This window comes from Macaca nemestrina, chromosome 6, assembly GCF_043159975.1.
Source record: "Macaca nemestrina isolate mMacNem1 chromosome 6, mMacNem.hap1, whole genome shotgun sequence".
NCBI classification, from domain to species: Eukaryota; Metazoa; Chordata; class Mammalia; order Primates; family Cercopithecidae; genus Macaca; species Macaca nemestrina.
Window position 1 is genome coordinate 11,686,247 of NC_092130.1, and position 16,698 is coordinate 11,702,944.

General features: G+C 45.7%; 1 protein-coding gene across 4 annotated transcripts in view; it reads left to right on the forward strand.

Annotated features, from left to right (window-relative positions):
- The window catches only part of LOC105480842 (slit guidance ligand 3), a 639,820-nt gene that overhangs the window by 576,118 nt on the left and 47,004 nt on the right, over positions 1-16,698 (forward strand). For all 4 annotated transcript variants that reach the window (XM_011740022.3, XM_011740023.2, XM_011740025.3 and 1 more), the window contains 5 exons: positions 519-587; positions 1,997-2,068; positions 2,681-2,752; positions 12,708-12,779; positions 14,033-14,196. In XM_011740022.3, coding sequence (XP_011738324.1) covers positions 519-587; positions 1,997-2,068; positions 2,681-2,752; positions 12,708-12,779; positions 14,033-14,196 — 449 coding nt within the window. The remainder of the gene's footprint in view (positions 1-518; positions 588-1,996; positions 2,069-2,680; positions 2,753-12,707; positions 12,780-14,032; positions 14,197-16,698) is intronic.

Consider the following 16,698-nt stretch of genomic DNA (forward strand, 5'->3'; position numbering starts at 1 on the left):
ATTCTCCCAACAGCTTCTGGAAGCTAAGTGTGGAATTGTGGTAAGACTACAGTCAGAGCTGGGTTCAAGTCCTAACTCAACCACTTGCTTGCTGCATGACCTTGGGCAAGTGTTTTAACATCTCTGAACTTTTCTTCAACTGTGACTTCCTGCCACATAAGGATATTGTGAGGTCTGAGTATAAAATGCGTGCTTTGTTTATTAAACACATATTCATTGAATACCTACTATGTATCAGCTCTGTAAACAGCCACAGGGGGGATCCAATGGTGGGCAATTTTAGACAAGAATCCTGCCAACATGAAATGTATCAGTCCAATGGAGAAAAAATGTCATTAATTTGATAATCAAATAAATATTAAATGACAAATATAATCATGCTTTGAAGTGGGGGAGGGAGGTTCTAAGAGTAAAAGAGGGACCCAATCCAGCCTGGAAAGTCAGCGAGGCTTCTCTGAAAAGGTGAGAATTTGTACAGTGTCTCTTTCTCAGGTGTTGTCACTCCGCGCCTCTTTCAGGTACCTGGAAGGAAACCACCTAACAGCCGTGCCCAGAGAGCTGTCCGCCCTCCGACACCTGACGCTTATGTAAGGAGCCCAGTATTGGGTGGGGTGTTTATTTTTCCCTCCTGGGGTCGCTCAGGAAACTGAGGTGGATGGTAAGAGGAAACAGAGCTGCAGGCTGATGCAAGTGGTAATTGAAAGATGCCTATGTCTGCTGAGGAGGACCAGAAGCCAGTCTACAAAGGGAGAGTGGGAGTTCTTGCAGAATGAAAGAGCATTACCCTTGGGAAAGTAGGAGACCTACTGAGAAAAGGTGAAAGGACACCATCTCTCTGTGGGCTGGATTCCTATAAACTCCTGAAACCAGCCGCTAGATAAGGATTTCTCAACCTCGGAACTATGGACATTTGGGGTTAGATAATTCTTGGTTGTTGGGAGGCTGTCATAGACATTATAGGATGTTTAACAACATCCCTGGCCTCTCCTCACTAGATGCCAGTAATACTTCCCCCAGTATTGACAACCAGAAATATCTCCAGACTTTGCCAAATGTCACTGAAGGAGCACAAGTGCCCCCAGTTGAGAACCACTGCTCTAAAGCAATGGTCCTCACCGTCAGCTGATTACAGAAATCACCTGAGCAGTTTTTGTTTTTTTTTTAAACTACTGATGCTCAAGCCCATGCTAGATCAATTAAATCAGAATATCTGGGCATGGAACTCAGGCATCAGAGGATTTAAAAGCTCCCCAGGTGATTCTAATGTGCAGCTAACATTGCCGCAGCTCTGAATGTTTATCCCCACAGGGAAGCTCGAGGTTGCAGCTGGCAGAGGACTGCACCCCCACCAACCTCAGTCCTCCTAAGAGAGAACCTGATAAGATGGAATAAATGAATGTCAGAAGAGAAGGGGGATAGAGGAACAGTGAAAAGAATTAATCAGGGGGAAAAGCACTAAAACAAGGAGAGATTGTTATTATATTTATCATATTTTGTTGGTACAGTGAAATGGCTGAATAGTCATGTAACTGAATGATTGACTATCTGCATAAGTGAAAAGATGGATAAATGTACGACAATTGCTTGAATGATTGAATAAGTGTTTGAATGGAAAATGACCATTTGGATGAATGAGTGGGTGGATAAGTGGGTGGATGGATGGTGGGAGGGAGAAAAGGAGGGTGGGATGGATGGATGGGTGGGCAGGCAGGCAGGTGAGTGTGTGGGATAAATATGATAAATAGATGAGGGGTAGATGGGTGGATGGATGGATGGATGGATGGATGGATGGATGGGCAAGCGGATGGGTGAGTGGGAGAGTAGATAAATAGGCCAGCAGCGGGATGGATAGATGAATGAGTGAATTAATGAATAGGTGGGTGGATGGGTGGATGGGTAGATGGGTGGGTGGATGGCAGGTATGTGATACTTGGGAATGGCCTCCTACAGATGCAACTAAGACAAAAGCATGACCCCTCTGTTTTACTTTTCCTAGTGACCTGAGCAACAACAGCATCAGCATGCTGGCCAACTACACCTTCAGCAACATGTCTCACCTCTCCACTCTGTGAGTATGCTGAGATGCTGTTTACCATGCCCGTGGGCCCAGCAGGAGATGGTCACTCTTTCCCTCCCTCCCAGCAGGACTGGGTTCTCTGCCCTAATGACCCTCAGGCCTATGGCTGCCCTAGCATAAGATAGACCTTAATCATCAGAAGGAAGATAAAGTAGGAAGCCTTCCACTGTCCAGGCAATTAGAGAGGAACTAGAACCTCATCGCTTCTGAAGAAGGCTGTCTTAGGAGTACCTTTTGTGGTTTGTGAATTTTCTTTCCCAGTAAATGGTTTTCCTACACAATTATATTTTGCTCAGACCCATTTATTTCCCATTAGCTTTGCACATTGTGAGCACTCATCACTGGACAGGAGAGAGAGGTGATGGACAAGCTGGTTAGAAAACCAGCCTGCAACAGAACCTGGGTAAACTGAGGAAATAAAGCCAGTGCACTTCCTGGATTGGTGACGAGGTTTCTTGTTGACAGAACAAGTTGATATATGTTCTGTCAATATATCAACATTAAAAAGATAAACCATTTGCTTTGGTTCACAACGTGAACAGTGCATCTATGCATGGTAGAGAGTAGAAAGACACAACAGGGCACGTGCCTCCTTTTCCACAGGATCCTGAGCTACAACCGGCTGAGGTGCATCCCCATCCACGCCTTCAACGGGCTGCGGTCCCTGCGAGTGCTGTGAGTACCCCAGCGTGCTGATTTTGACTTACACATTGCTGAGTGACAGCAGGAAGCAGACTAAGCACTCTCCTTCCCCACTCTCCTTTGCCCAAAGCCCACTCCACCAAACACACCTTCCTACCCAGTACCCTTATTTGCTCAGTGGAGTGGAGAGAGTACCCTTGAGAGTCTGCCATTCCCAGGCTCCAGCCCACTACCACTGTGGAACCTTGAGCAAATCACTCAGCCCCTTCAACTTTCTGCTTCTTTATGTGTAAAATGGGATCAATAGCACCTCCCTTGTGAGGATTAGGATATGCAGTTGTATCCTGCCCTCTAGTTTGGGCATAGTGTGTGGCCATAGCCACGTTTCGACATCATTCTGTTTACAGTCGTTTCCTCAGAGGGGCGATGCAGCATGGTGAACCTCTGCATGGAAACACAGCTCCTACCCCAGAGATCACAAGCTGGAAACCCAGGGCCCCGTCCAGCTCGCAGACAGCTATTAGTTAGCAATTGTGGGGTTGGCTCATAAAGTGTCTTTTTAAAAACACAAAGCTTAATATGCTGTCAACATTTAAATATCAGGAGGTTTCTTGCACAAATCCCACCCTCTATATTCTTTTGGAAAATTGAGAGACCTGGCCATACCAGGGCCCTGCCTCTGCATTCCTGCATGGCTGAGCAGCCCTGCCCCTTTAAACAGAGTCGTGCAGGCTGCAGCCTCCACACCCAGCCCGCTCTCCTTGCCTGCCTGGCCCTGTCCTACACATGGGTAGCTGAGTGTCTTCTCATCCATAAAATCAGATAATTATGGTAATTGCCTCACAGGGTCTTATGAGGATTAAATGAGATACTGTAAATGAAGTACTTAGCACAGGTCTGGCACTGTAAATGCTTAAGAAATATTCACTTGTTACTATTCTTATATCATAGCTTGCTAGGGCAGGAAGGCACCCCACCACCACCCCCAACCCTAGGCCTGATTAACTCCTGATTTTTGTGCCTTCCCATCTTGCTTCTGCTTTATTAGCACATTCCTTTGAATTCCTTTGGTCCTTTGAATATCACCCTTGAATGCTATTCATGAAAACAGAGATGCCAGATACTCCGCCCCCAAACCTGTCAACTTCCTGACTTTTTAGATCATTATTACTATAATGGTGATCAACATATTTTATGGGACAGTTTTCTTCCTCTCACCTTTTGCAACAGTGCTGTGAGACCAAGACAATTCTGCCCATTTTAAACATGGAGAAACCGAGGCCCAGACTGGTGAAGTCACTGGCCAAAGTCTAGCAGGTAGGAGGTTGCAGAATCCAGCCTCCTGGGACCCGGGGCCCTTTCCAGAGCTCAGTAGCAATCCACAAACAGCACCCAACAAGCTAGTCCATTTCGGAGTCTCTGGGCTGATGTGAATTATTGAGGCCCACAAAACACCGGTGTCAGCGACAACTCCCGCCACATGTCATCTGCGCTGTTATTAAAAATCAATTCTCTGGGGGCAAAGAAGTGCCCGCGCTGACAGTGTGCAATCTGTTACTGTCACTTATTTATTATCCACCTTCTCTGGGGAGTTTGAGAATGGAAACATCAGCACAACCATTTCCCTGTTTCCAGTTGAACACAGCAGGAGATGGGCTCGTATCACTGGCCAGGGCTGAAGCCGGACCTGCTCCCCCTTCCTTCTCCTACCATTCCCCCTCAATCCCAACCTATTGTCTTCCATCCCAGTCTAATAGTTCTGTGCGTGGGTTCGCTGCCAGGAGGTGGGACCTGCCAATTTGAAGGAATCTGCATGCATCTGTCTGTAATTAGTGTAGTGATGGTGGGGGCAAATCAATATGTAAGAGGGAGAGAAAATGTTTGCCTGTCCATCTGTCTGTCTTTTGGGGTGGTGGGGGTGATGGGGTGAACACCACCAGCCTGGCCAGGGTTTTCTCCTTCCTTGGCATCGTGTTTGCCCCAGCCCGGCGCTACTACTGCCATGAGTTCATCAGCAGCACACGTAACCATACAACACGCTGGCACTTGCTTCTTGAAATATGAATGAGTAGGCTTGCCCCAGCATGGTGGCTCTCACCAAAGTGTAATCCCACCACTTTGGGAGGTCGAAGCAGGAGGATTGCTTGAGCCCAGGACTTCAAGACTAGTCTGGGCAACATGGCGAAACCCTGTCTCTACCAAAAAATACAAAAAATTAGCCAGGCATGGGAACATGCTCCTGTGGTCCCAGCTACTTGGGAGGCGGAAGTGGGAGAATGGTTTGAGCCTGGGAGGCGGAGTTTGCAGTGAGCTGAGATCACGCCATTGTACTCCAACGTGGGCAATAGAGCCAGACCCTGTCTCAAAAGGAAAAAAAAAAAAAAAGAATTAATAGGCTTTTAGCATCATCATTTTAGAATCATGAGATTTTGTGCATAACAAGGGATCTTAAAGCACCTCAGTCCAACCATCTACCTCAGTGGGGAGCAACCGTTTTCTGCCTAAGGGCCAATTCAGGAAAAGTAAAAATGTTTATAGGCTACATTTCTTTTACAATATTTGTATCCTTTCTCCCACTAATTACACACCTAGGAATTTAGGTTAAAGAATCATCCAAAATGAGGGAAAGGTTCTGTGCATTAAAATCTTTGTTGTACTGTTTTTTTTAACCTAAATTTTAAATATTACCTACAAGGGCCACAGTGGGGAAATGTTTAAGGAAACCATGAGGCAACCAGTCAATGAAGTGCAATTATTAAAAGAGGCAAAGACGAAAACTAGATAGCACTGTGGGGAAGCGCTCATCGCATAGCGCTACATGGAGAAATACACCTAACTTGTATATGTGTTACAATTATAACTTGTAAACATTTATACCTATGAAGAAAGACTATAAGAGAGCAAATGAAAAAAATGTGATAATGTTTATATAAAGTCATTTCTATAACAAATGAAGGCAAAGGTAAAGATGAATGAAGACCGGGCAGGGTGGCTTACGCCTATAATCCCAGCACTTCGGGAGGCCAAGGCGGGTGGATCACCTGAAGTCAGGAGTTCAAGACCAGCCTGACCAATATGGTGAAACCCTGTCCCTACTAAAACTACAAAAATTAGCCAGGCATGGTGGTGTGTGCCTGTAGTCCTAGCTACTCGGGAGGCTGAGGTGGGAGGATCAATTGAGGCAGGCAGGTGGAGGCTGCAGTGAGCAGTGATTGAGCCACTGCACTCCAGCCTGGATAACACAGAGCAAGACCTTGTTTCAAAAAAAATAAATCAATAAAGATGAATGAAGATGGCAACATAGATGGTAACATATTTACAACTGAGGGAGCTGGAAGAAAGATTGGCTTTTTAAAATCAAGAATTACATTATCTACAACTGCATTTGAACATTTATATATTCTTTCCTCATTTCTGAGGGGTTTCATTCTTTTAATTAAACTTTCAGAAATGACCAGAGACCCAGAGATGTTGGGTGTTTGCAGCAGGAAGAAGAATGAGCGTCAAGGTTTAGTTTTGGAGTAGACAAAGGCCAAAAAGCGATCTGGAAAGCAGGAAGAGAAAATTGACATTTAAGAGAGAGAGGGAGTGTGTGTGTGTGTGTGTGTGTGCGTGCGTGTGTGTCTGTGTATGGGTGGATATGAATACATTTCAGGACAGCACAACAGGAGGGTGGTCGTTTAGCCCTGAGTACAAAACATTGTGTGAAAAATGCTTTTTCTACTTGGCTCCGAATCTGAAAATAGCAAAAAGAGAACATTCTTGTGGACATCCTCATCCTTCTTAGGGGATCCATGCATCCCCTGATCTTTGCCCCACACCAAGTCACATGCCTTGTATGTGTGTGGTCCCAACTGTCTTGCCCCAGGCACAGGAGGGCCACCTGGAATCCGTTAGCTCTGGCAGGCAATTTCAGTGTGTGCCCATGAAGGAGCCAGTGGGATTATCATTCAGCATCCTTTATCGTTCACCATCCTCAGTATTTTTAGCTCCTAGTCCCTGAAGTGAGAATTGTGCTGTTGATACACATGGGGCTGTTCATCACTGCTCTACTAATTGCCTGAATTCTCCTTAAAACATCCATGGAAAGAAGCCCTTTGCTTGATTACCTTCTGAGACAAAGAGCTCACTCCCTTACCAGGCAACTCTATTCCACTTTTGACCAGCTATTAGAGCATCAGAAAAATTCTTCTGCTGAGCGGGAGGGTGACTCACTGTGGCCTCCCAACCATGGGCGAGGGCTGGCACTTTGACATCTCTAAAATAAAAATCAATAAACAAAAGTTTAACTGCAGAATTTAGGATTGAAGAGTGAATAATGAAAATTTTTCTGTCCAAACATTTCATGTATAAGAAGAAAAGACAGGCCAGGCACAGTGGCTCACACCTGTAATCCCAGCACTTTGGGAAACCGAGGCGGGTGGATCATGAGGTCAGGAGATGGAGACCATCCTGGCTAACATGGTGAAACCCCATCTCCACTGAAAATACAAAAAATTAGCCGGGCGTGGTGGCGGCGCCTGTAGTCCAACTAGTTGGGAGGCTGAGGCAGGAGAATGTTGTGAACCTGGGAGGCGGAGTTTGCAGTGAGCCGAGATAGCACCACTGCACTCCAGACTGGGCCACAGAGCGAGTTTCAGTCTCAAAAAAAAAAAAAAGAAAGAAAGAAAAAGAAAAGAAAAGACAGATTCAGAGAGGTTTAGTGACTTGTTCAAGATCACTCATCCTCTCCTGAATACTGGCTATGGGTTAGCTGCTGTGCTTAACTCTGAAGGGGGAAAGAAAACAGAATGTGAATGAGACACAATTGCTGCCCTCAGGGAACTCTTGGTCTAGAAGGAGAAGTTAAGTAAATAAGCAACTACAATACAGGGTGATACCTGAGAGAAGAGCCATGGGGATGCAAGTGAGAGGCACGCAACCCAGTCTTAGCCACCCAAAAGGCTTTCTGAAAGGAAGGTTAATAATCACCACTGACATTCATCAAACCGTGGCTATGCACTACACACCGGGCTAAGTGCTTTGGTTATGTTATCTTAGTCACCTTCTACCTTGTGAAGGATACACCACTGTTATCCCCATTTCACAGATCAGTAAATAGAGTCTGAATGAGATGAAGTAACTTGCCCAAAGTGATGCAATCAGTAGGTAGTCAAGTTGGAATTGAAACCCGAGACTATTTGTTTTCAGAATCACTCTTCTTAACTTGTGCTTTCAGGAAGGACTGAGGCTGAGAAACCAGAGGGGGTTACCTAAGTAGGGATGGGAGAGAAGAACATTCTAGGCCGGGAGAACATAAATGTCCTGGACAGGGGCCCTGAAGTCAGGAAAGGCATATCACCGGGGGAATCACAAGAAGCCACAGGTGTGGCTGCAATGTGGCTTCTGGGAGCAGGAGTGGGAAGAGATGCTGCCGAGTAGCCCCAAGGCACAGGCAGAACCAAGGCTGGGACTCACCTCTGGGCTCCTAGCCCAGTGCTCTTTCTACCACATTCTACCTGCTTCCCCATCGCAGACTAGCATCTGTTTTTATCTGCACCCATTTCAGACTGGAGGGAGCTGGCCTATGTAAAAATGAGGTGTTTTCTTCCTCACCCAGAGAGGCCTCTGATGGGAATTGAGGAGTGGGGTGAAATGGAAGACACAGAGAGAAAGGAGACAGGCACCGACCACTCTGCCAAAATGCAGTGTCTCCTCTGCAGTCCTGGAATCAGGTCGCAGGACTCACCATGGCCTTTGACATACAAGCTGTGCACTTTCAGGCTTCTACCCTATGTGGGTAACTCCCAGAGGACTGGCCCCAAAATCCACTCAAAAACATAGAGGAGGAGTCATGACAATGATAACAATCGTCATAGCTGATGTGACTGAGTGCTTCTGAACCCCTGGCATCCAGTCTTTCAATCCTCACAGCTAGCTTATGAAGTGGTATATTAGCTTTCCTCCTGGGCAAAGAGGAAGAAAATCTGCTCACACCACCTTAAGCATAAAGAGAATGTATCAACTCAGATAACTGAAGAATGCACTGGAAGATACCGGGCTCTAGGGCTGGATGCAGGCACTGCAATGATACTGTCAGAATGTGTCTGTAATCCCAGCACTTTGGGAGGCTGAGGCGGGCAGATCCTGAGGTCAAGAGATGGAGACTATCCTGGCCAACAGGGTGAAACACTGTCTCTACTAAAAAAATAAATAAATAAAATATGAAAATTAACTAGGCCTAGTGGGCGCACACCTATAGTCCCAGCTACTCAGGAGGCTGAGGCAGAAGAATCGCTTGAACCCAGGTAGTGGAGGTTGCAGTGAGCTGAGATCATGCCACTGCACTCCAGCTTGGCAACAGAGTGAGACTGTCTGAAAAAGAAATACGTAGGCCGGGCGCAGTGGCTCACTCCTGTAATCCCAGCACTTTGGGAGGCCAAAGCAGGTGGATCACTTGTGAGGTCTGGAGTTCAAGACCAGCTTGGCCAAGATGGCAAAACCCCATTTCTACTAAAAACACAAAAATTAGGCAGGCATAGTGATGCACATCTGTAATCCCAGCTACTCAGGAGGCTGAGGCAGGAGAATCGCTTGAACCCGAGAGGCAAAAGTTGTAGTGGGCCAAGATCGTGCCACTGCACTCCAGCCTGGGCAACAAAGTGAGACTCTGTCTCAAAAAATAGTCATAAAATAAAAAATAAAAAGAAATGTGTCTCTGCCTCTCAGCCCTGTTTTCCTAAGTGGATTTCATTCTCAGGCAGTCTTTCTCTGTTTAAGACACAGAGGGTCCCGATGGGCTAAAAGTTTACATTCTAGTAGCTTAGCCACCCCACAAAATTAAACTGTTTCTGTCCTCGTCATTCCAGAGAAAGCCCCAGAAGTGTCTCTCCTCGGCTCCCTTAGGTTGCACGCTCAACCTCACACCAATCACTGTGACTCTGATTGGCCAGACCTGAGCCGTAGCTTCCTACAGAGTCCAAACCACTGGGACCAAGAGGTGGGGCATGGTGATCCCCAGTAGAAAATAGAGGAACTGCTACAGAAAAGAGCATTGATACCGAGAAACCCACACCCCCTAAAAATGTCTACTAGATGTAGTTACTAAGAATTCCTCCATTTTAGAGATGAAAAATCTGAGAAACCAAAAGATCTGAGAAACCAAAAAATCTGACAAACCAAAAGTCAGTTGTCTCAGCTCACACAGCCAGTACAGAGGAGGGATTCACACCCAGCCAGGCTGACTCCAGAGCCTTTGGTTCTTAACCCCCAGATCACCTGGGAACAGCTTAGCCCGCTCAGAAGAGAATTCACGCAGCCCTACCCACATTTAGAATGAGGATAGTTCCCACTGTTCACTGTATGAACTGTAGGACTTAGGGGTTCACAGACCCAAGGTTCATGCAGCCCAGAACTGAGGAATGGTTGTGCCCTAATGTTGCCCTGGTGATGCCCTCATCCGCATTCTGAAATTCTTAAGTTTGCCTTTAACATCCCCTAAGGGTTAGGTGAGGAGGAGGAGTTCCAAGTGCTTGAAGATGAGTCACTGAGAGTTGACAGTTGCTTGCCAGCCCAGCCTCTGGGAGGCATCAGGGAGAAGGGGAGGAGAAAGTGGAAGGAGCACTCGTTCTTCCACTTCTCTGGCATCCTTTAGGATGGTGGTTTGACAGGCAAGAGTACTTCTTTGGGGGCCAAACCAGGATGGAGAACCTGCAGTGTAGGCAGATTTAATGAGTTGTCCTAGTAAATTACAATCCTGTTACTCTGCAGGTTGGTTTGTTTGTTAGTTTGTGATGGAGTTTCGCTCTTGTCTCCCAGGCTGGAGTACAATGGTATGATCTCGGCTCACTGCAACCTCCGCCTCCTGGGTTCAAGCAATTCTCCTGCCTCAGCCTCCTGAGTAGCTGGGATTTCAGGTGCCCACCACCACACCCGGCTAATTTTTGTATTTTTAGTAGAGAATGGAGCCTAACTTGCAGGTGTCACAACGCTAAAGCTGCCCTTGGGTCGTCTGGTGTTTTAAAATTAGGCCTCATTTGGAAATGACTAACAATGAAGCTGGGTGCATATGCAAAACAGCAAGCAGCCATCAAAGTCAATAGCAGTCAGGGGCTGGTATGATTCATAAATAGCCTCATGAATTAGAGGCTAAATGATGCTGATCAAAGTGTTAGGAAGTGCTTCTAGCTCTTCCTTCCCCGGGGAGGCGAGAAGCTATCATGAACACTCTGGATGGCTGTTTGCCTTCTTCCTGCTGTCCTAACTGCCTAAGCATTGAGGTTCACTTTCACCCTGCGAATTTCACCAGAGAACTGTGAGGTGGGAGGGGAAGGAGCCGATGGTGATGAGGATGTCCACAGAGGGTAACTAAGAGGAGAAAGAGAAGAGGAGATTACATGGAAAGAGGAGAGAAATAAGGGCCTTGCCTTAAAGCAAAAGGAGAAATCTTTTTAACCCTTGCTACTGGCATCAGCATCACCTCCGACTTTGTCAGAAATGCAGAATCTCAGGCCCCACCCCAGACCCACTGAATCAGAACCTTTGGAAGTGGGGCTCAGGAATCTGCATATTTACTGCTTCCGAAGCTCACTCAGTGTGAGAGCCACTGTTCTCTATCAAGAGTAATTAGGCTCATGTCTCTATGTCAGTTGAAGACCAAGGGCAAGCTAACTTCAGTTGAAGGGAGAAGAAGAGCAAATTCATTCGTTATTATTCCATCTGTACTTCCACTGTCAGCATTAATTGTCTCTTTGTTCTACCAGGACTCTCTGCCTGCAATAAAGTTGTTAGTCCTTACCCTGAAGGGTGATTATCGCCAACACAGGTGATGGTGCCCATCAGTCACTAAAGAAGCCTTTGAGTTTCTATGAATTTGCAGATTTTTTTATGCAGTTGATGATTAATCCTTTAATGGAGAATATAATCTATGTGTTGTGGATGTGTTCGTGTTGCTACTTGAGCACGGAGCAGTGTTCATTGAATTTTTTCATGCACCTGTCCTCCAGGCATTTGTGGAAGGCTTAGTATATGGCACCACTGTGTAAGTGAGAATAGCTCCTAGCTGCCTACACCACAGGGTGGAGAAAGGCATGATTAATACCAGGTGGGGTGCCCAGCCCTTCTGACATGCTTTGGGAAGAGGCACTCAGGTGCACACAAGTGCCAGACTCGTGTATGTGTGTGGCTGATGCCAAAGCCGTTTCCATAACAGTGAGTGTTCGGCTCCAGAGACTCTCCTGGGGAGCTGAGGACACCCTCCCTCTGTCACCAAAGCTGGGATTGGTAGCATTTCTCAACCCCCTTAAGATCTCTTTAGGTAAATACGAAGGGAACTAATTTACTGAGCTCCTTGACACCAGATACCCTTCAAGACTCTTTCACAAATATTAATATTGATTAGTCATTTAGCACTTAGAAAATGCTGGCTCTCTCTACGTGGATGAACAGACCCATGACAACTTTCCGTGGCAAGTCTTTTTATTCTCATACTTATTTTACAACAGAGGCTGAGGCACAGAGAGGGTTAATTGCTTTGCCCTCAGTCACACAGCTGGTGAGCGACAAAGTCAGGTTTGACTGCACACAGCCTGGCTCCAGAACTTCCGGTCTTAAGCACAGCTCTTCACATGATCTCTGAAACTCTAGTAACTCCCTTGGGTAGATATGTCTCTTCATTTTTCAGCCGCAAAAAGGAAGGCCCAGAAAAGTGACATAACTTATCCAGTGTTCCACAGCTAAAAGAGACTGGTTTCTGATTTCACCTCAGGTCTATCAGATTGAAAAGTCCACCCGCTTCTTCCCCAGACCCTCTACTCCCTCCATCCTTGCTGCTGAGCTGGGCATAGAACATTCATGCACCCAGAGCAAAGGGGGCAGCAGCTACTGCTAGGAGCAGTGGGGCTCTGAGCAAAACTGAAGGGTGGCAAGACCAGGCACTGGAGACCCTGAGAAAATGTGCTAAATTCAAATTACTGGATGCTAACCTTCCGACCTGTGCCCTCTGCTTCAGAACCCTCCACGGCAACGACATTTCCAGCGTTCCTGAAGGCTCCTTCAACGACCTCACATCTCTATCCCATCTGTAAGTAGCGGTCTTTCTCCCCAGTGCGCATTCAAAACATGAAAGCATGGAAGTGTCAGCGACAATGTCATCAGTGTCAGCATTTTGGCACATGTCCTTTCCTTATGCATACAGTATATTTTACAACAATGTATCCACACCATGCATATTGTCTTGTTCCCCACCTCAGAAGCCTTCAAAGGAATCCTCAATTATGTAAACAGTGTAAATATTTAATAAGAACTAATAGAAAACATGTACTATGGGCTGAACACGTTAGATAAGTTTTCGATTTATTTCTTGCAGCTGTAAGGCATTTTTATCCTTTTATTATATATAATAACATTGTGTCTAAGCATGGCACAGCTAGCAGATGGCAGGGCCCAGGATCAGATCCAGGTTTGCCTTGACTCCAAAGCACATATTCTTAACCACTCTACACTCTGCAACAGGTATCCCTTCTTATTTTACACAGGAAACACTGAGGCCCATAAATATTAGCTGACTAGCTAAAGGTTGACTATCAGGTCAGTGAGATGTTGGACTAGAACCTAGGTTCCCTGACTCCCAGGCCAGACCTCTCTTCCCCAGATCAGGGATCTCTATATTTTTTTATACACCTCTGTCAGTGAACATTTTCGAGTTTGTATTCCTTCTATATGCATATTTAATTATTTTCATGTGTGCATACACTATAAGATGGATATACTACATATGCATATTCTAAAACTTTCAAAAATAGAATCATTAAAAGATACAATTTTTTTAAAAAAACAGAATTTCTAGTATTTTCTTCCCAGTCACAACTTTGGAGATGTCTATACTGGACTTAACCCTCCTCCCCTGCATTCTTCAGTCAAGTGGTCTGAAGCTGCTTCCTAGGTTGCTGGGTTTCAGTACCTTCTCTGCAGAGTATATCCTCCAGTGGGCCCTTTGGCAGGACAAGGGAACCAGATAATCAGATGGCCAGAGATCCAGGAAGCTCCCTAAAGGAGCTAGGATGGGGTTGAGTTGACGAGTGAGTCTTAACTGCGTAGGTGAGAACCACTCCTCAGAAGTGGAAGGGGCTGGGATGGGAGTTGACACATCAACAGCATTGGAAGTACACTCTGGAGACATTAACTTTGCCACAGTGGAGACGACTACTCCGCTGGCCCCATGTTGGACACCTCCAGCCTAGCCAAAGTCTGAAAATGCATTTCCAGAGAGCCGAAGATATGAAGCCTACAGGCCAAGCTGGGCAGGGGGCCCTGACTTCCTGTTCTGCCTCCTAGGGCACTGGGAACCAACCCACTCCACTGTGACTGCAGTCTTCGGTGGCTGTCAGAGTGGGTGAAGGCGGGGTACAAGGAGCCTGGCATCGCCCGCTGCAGTAGCCCTGAGCCCATGGCTGACAGGCTCCTGCTCACCACCCCAACCCACCGCTTCCAGTGCAAAGGTAGGTGACGCCCACACCCCACCCTCCCCTGTCCCTTGTGGGGTCTGTTGTGTTCTCAGCAACCTGTCAGAGCAGGACATCTCAAGAGATGCAGCTTCAGAAACCTTCACCCTGTCTCTTCCATGGGTCCCACACAAAGAGGCTCAGATGCTGACGCTGATGTGGACCCTCATCTAATGGGCCAAGTGTCATTCTCTCCAAGTCCCCTGCTGGCATTGCCACACATGTCCTCACTGACTTCTTTCTGTACATGTCTTTCCATAGTGGAGAACATCTTTTTTTTTTTTTTTTTCCATCTTTTGTAGAGACAAGTTCTCACTATGTTGCACAGGCTGGTCTCAAACTCCTGATCTCCAATGATCGTCCTGCTTTGGCCTCCCAAAATGCTGGGATTACAGGCATAAGCCACTGCACCTGGCCTTGAGAAAAATCTTTTCCAACCTGCATTTTTTTATCCAATATTATTAAAACATAAGCATTTTCTCATTTTACCCGGCAAACTTACTGTACATGTGATTTTTTTATTGATCATATTATTATAACAACAAACTACTACTGAGTTCTTATGCAACAGGAATGATGTTAAGCACCTTCTCGTGTATTTTTTTTCTCATTCTTCATATAACAGCTTATTTAATTCTCTAATGCCTCTATGTGATCAACTTTTAATATTATCCTCATTTCTAAAAATGAGAAAATCAAGGCTTAACAGGCTTCCAGGTCTATCTGATTCCATAATGCACAGTCTTCATCATCAAGCCATAATATTCCAGTACCACTTACTTAATCCATTTCTGGTTTTGAACTTTAGAGTATTTCCATTTTTTTTTTTCTTACCATTGACACATAAAGATCTTTCTCTATTTGAAATCATGTTCTCAGATAAGATTCAGAGAACAGAAATTACTGAATCAAAGTATATTATTATTTTTAAGGTCTTCACACATTTTGCCAAACTGATTTTCAAAAAGGGTTATAACCCATTTACATTCCCAGTAGCATCCTTCGATTGCATTTTTCATTAGACTCTGTCGTTATTTTCTCTTATTTTCTCATCCTTGCTAATTCAATAGGTTAAAAAACAAAACAAAACAAAACAAAAAAAACAAAAAAACTCCTTTTATTTTTGTCTTTTGTTATTGGGGAACCTGAATTTTTTTATCAAAAAGTTACTTCTCATTTGTATACACAATTGTCTGTTAATATCTTTTGCTCATCTCTGAGAGGCTTAATACTTATTTTGATATATAGATATACTTTAATTACCCTCTCAAACTTTAGTGTGTCCCATACTTCTGCTGCAAGCAGAAAAACATTCCATTGGCTTAAAGCTAATTTTAATTTTCCTCTTCCTGCTTCTAAGATATCTGATCTGATACTACAGAGGCTCACCTAGGCCAAGAATAGTATAGTTCTCAATCTTGGCTGCACACTTTGGAAATCATATAGGAGCTTTTAAAATTACTGAAGCCTGGCTCCACCCTCTAGGTTTTGATTAAATTGGTCTGGGGCACAACCTGGGTGTGGGGACTTTTAAAAGCACTGCAGCTGGGGTCTGGGCATGGTGGCTCACGCCTCTAATGCCAGCACTTTGGGAGGCTGAGGCAGGTGGATCACTTGAGATCAGGAGTTCAAGACCAGTCTGCCCAACAAGAGGAAACCCCATCTCTACTAACAATACAAAAATTAGCCAGGTGTGGCTGTGCATGTCTGTAATCCCAGCTACTCGGGAGGCTGAGGCAGAAGAATTGCTTGAATCCGGGAGGTGGAAGTTGCAGTGAGCCAAGATTGCGCCACAGCACTCCAGCCTGGGCAAGAGAGTGAAACTCCATCTCAAAAAACAAAAGCACTGTAGCTGGTAGTGTAAGGCAGCCAAGTCATCCAGGTTTTGTCTGGGCCATTCTTGGTTTTAGGACTGAAAGCTCTGTGTCCTGCAAACCCCCTCAGCCCCAAGCAAACCAAGACAGATAGTGTGAAGATATTCACACTAGACAGATATTCTACTGTGAAGCCGGATTTAGCCCCCTAGTACCAGCACTCAATCAGGCCGCTCTGTTTACTCATCCACAAATGGTCACTCACTGAAGTTCATCTCAGCCCATCTCCAAGTTGATGACTGTTAGCCCCAAGGTCATTTATAGTCCTGACACTACGTATGGCCTGTTTATCCAGGGCTCATTGTCAAAGCTGGCTGCGGCAGCAGGACAGAGCCCCCTTTGCAAAGCTCTGCGAAGGACCCTGACCTCCCTCCAGTGCTTGCAGCTAAAGCAAGCACAGCTGAAATGGTCACAGATGTCACATGGACCTGAGCAGTTTTCCGTCCATTGTCAACATCATCGCCGTGTCCTCTGGGGCCATCCATTTCTTTCTTCCAAGGTTTTCCAGGGGGGACTTCCTCTGTGTGCCTTTGGCCCAAGCACTATGCCCTGCTTAGCCTGGCACAGACTGTTCCATGGGGAGGGGTATTTGTGGCTAGAAAAATGGGAGGTCCAAATAGAGTCT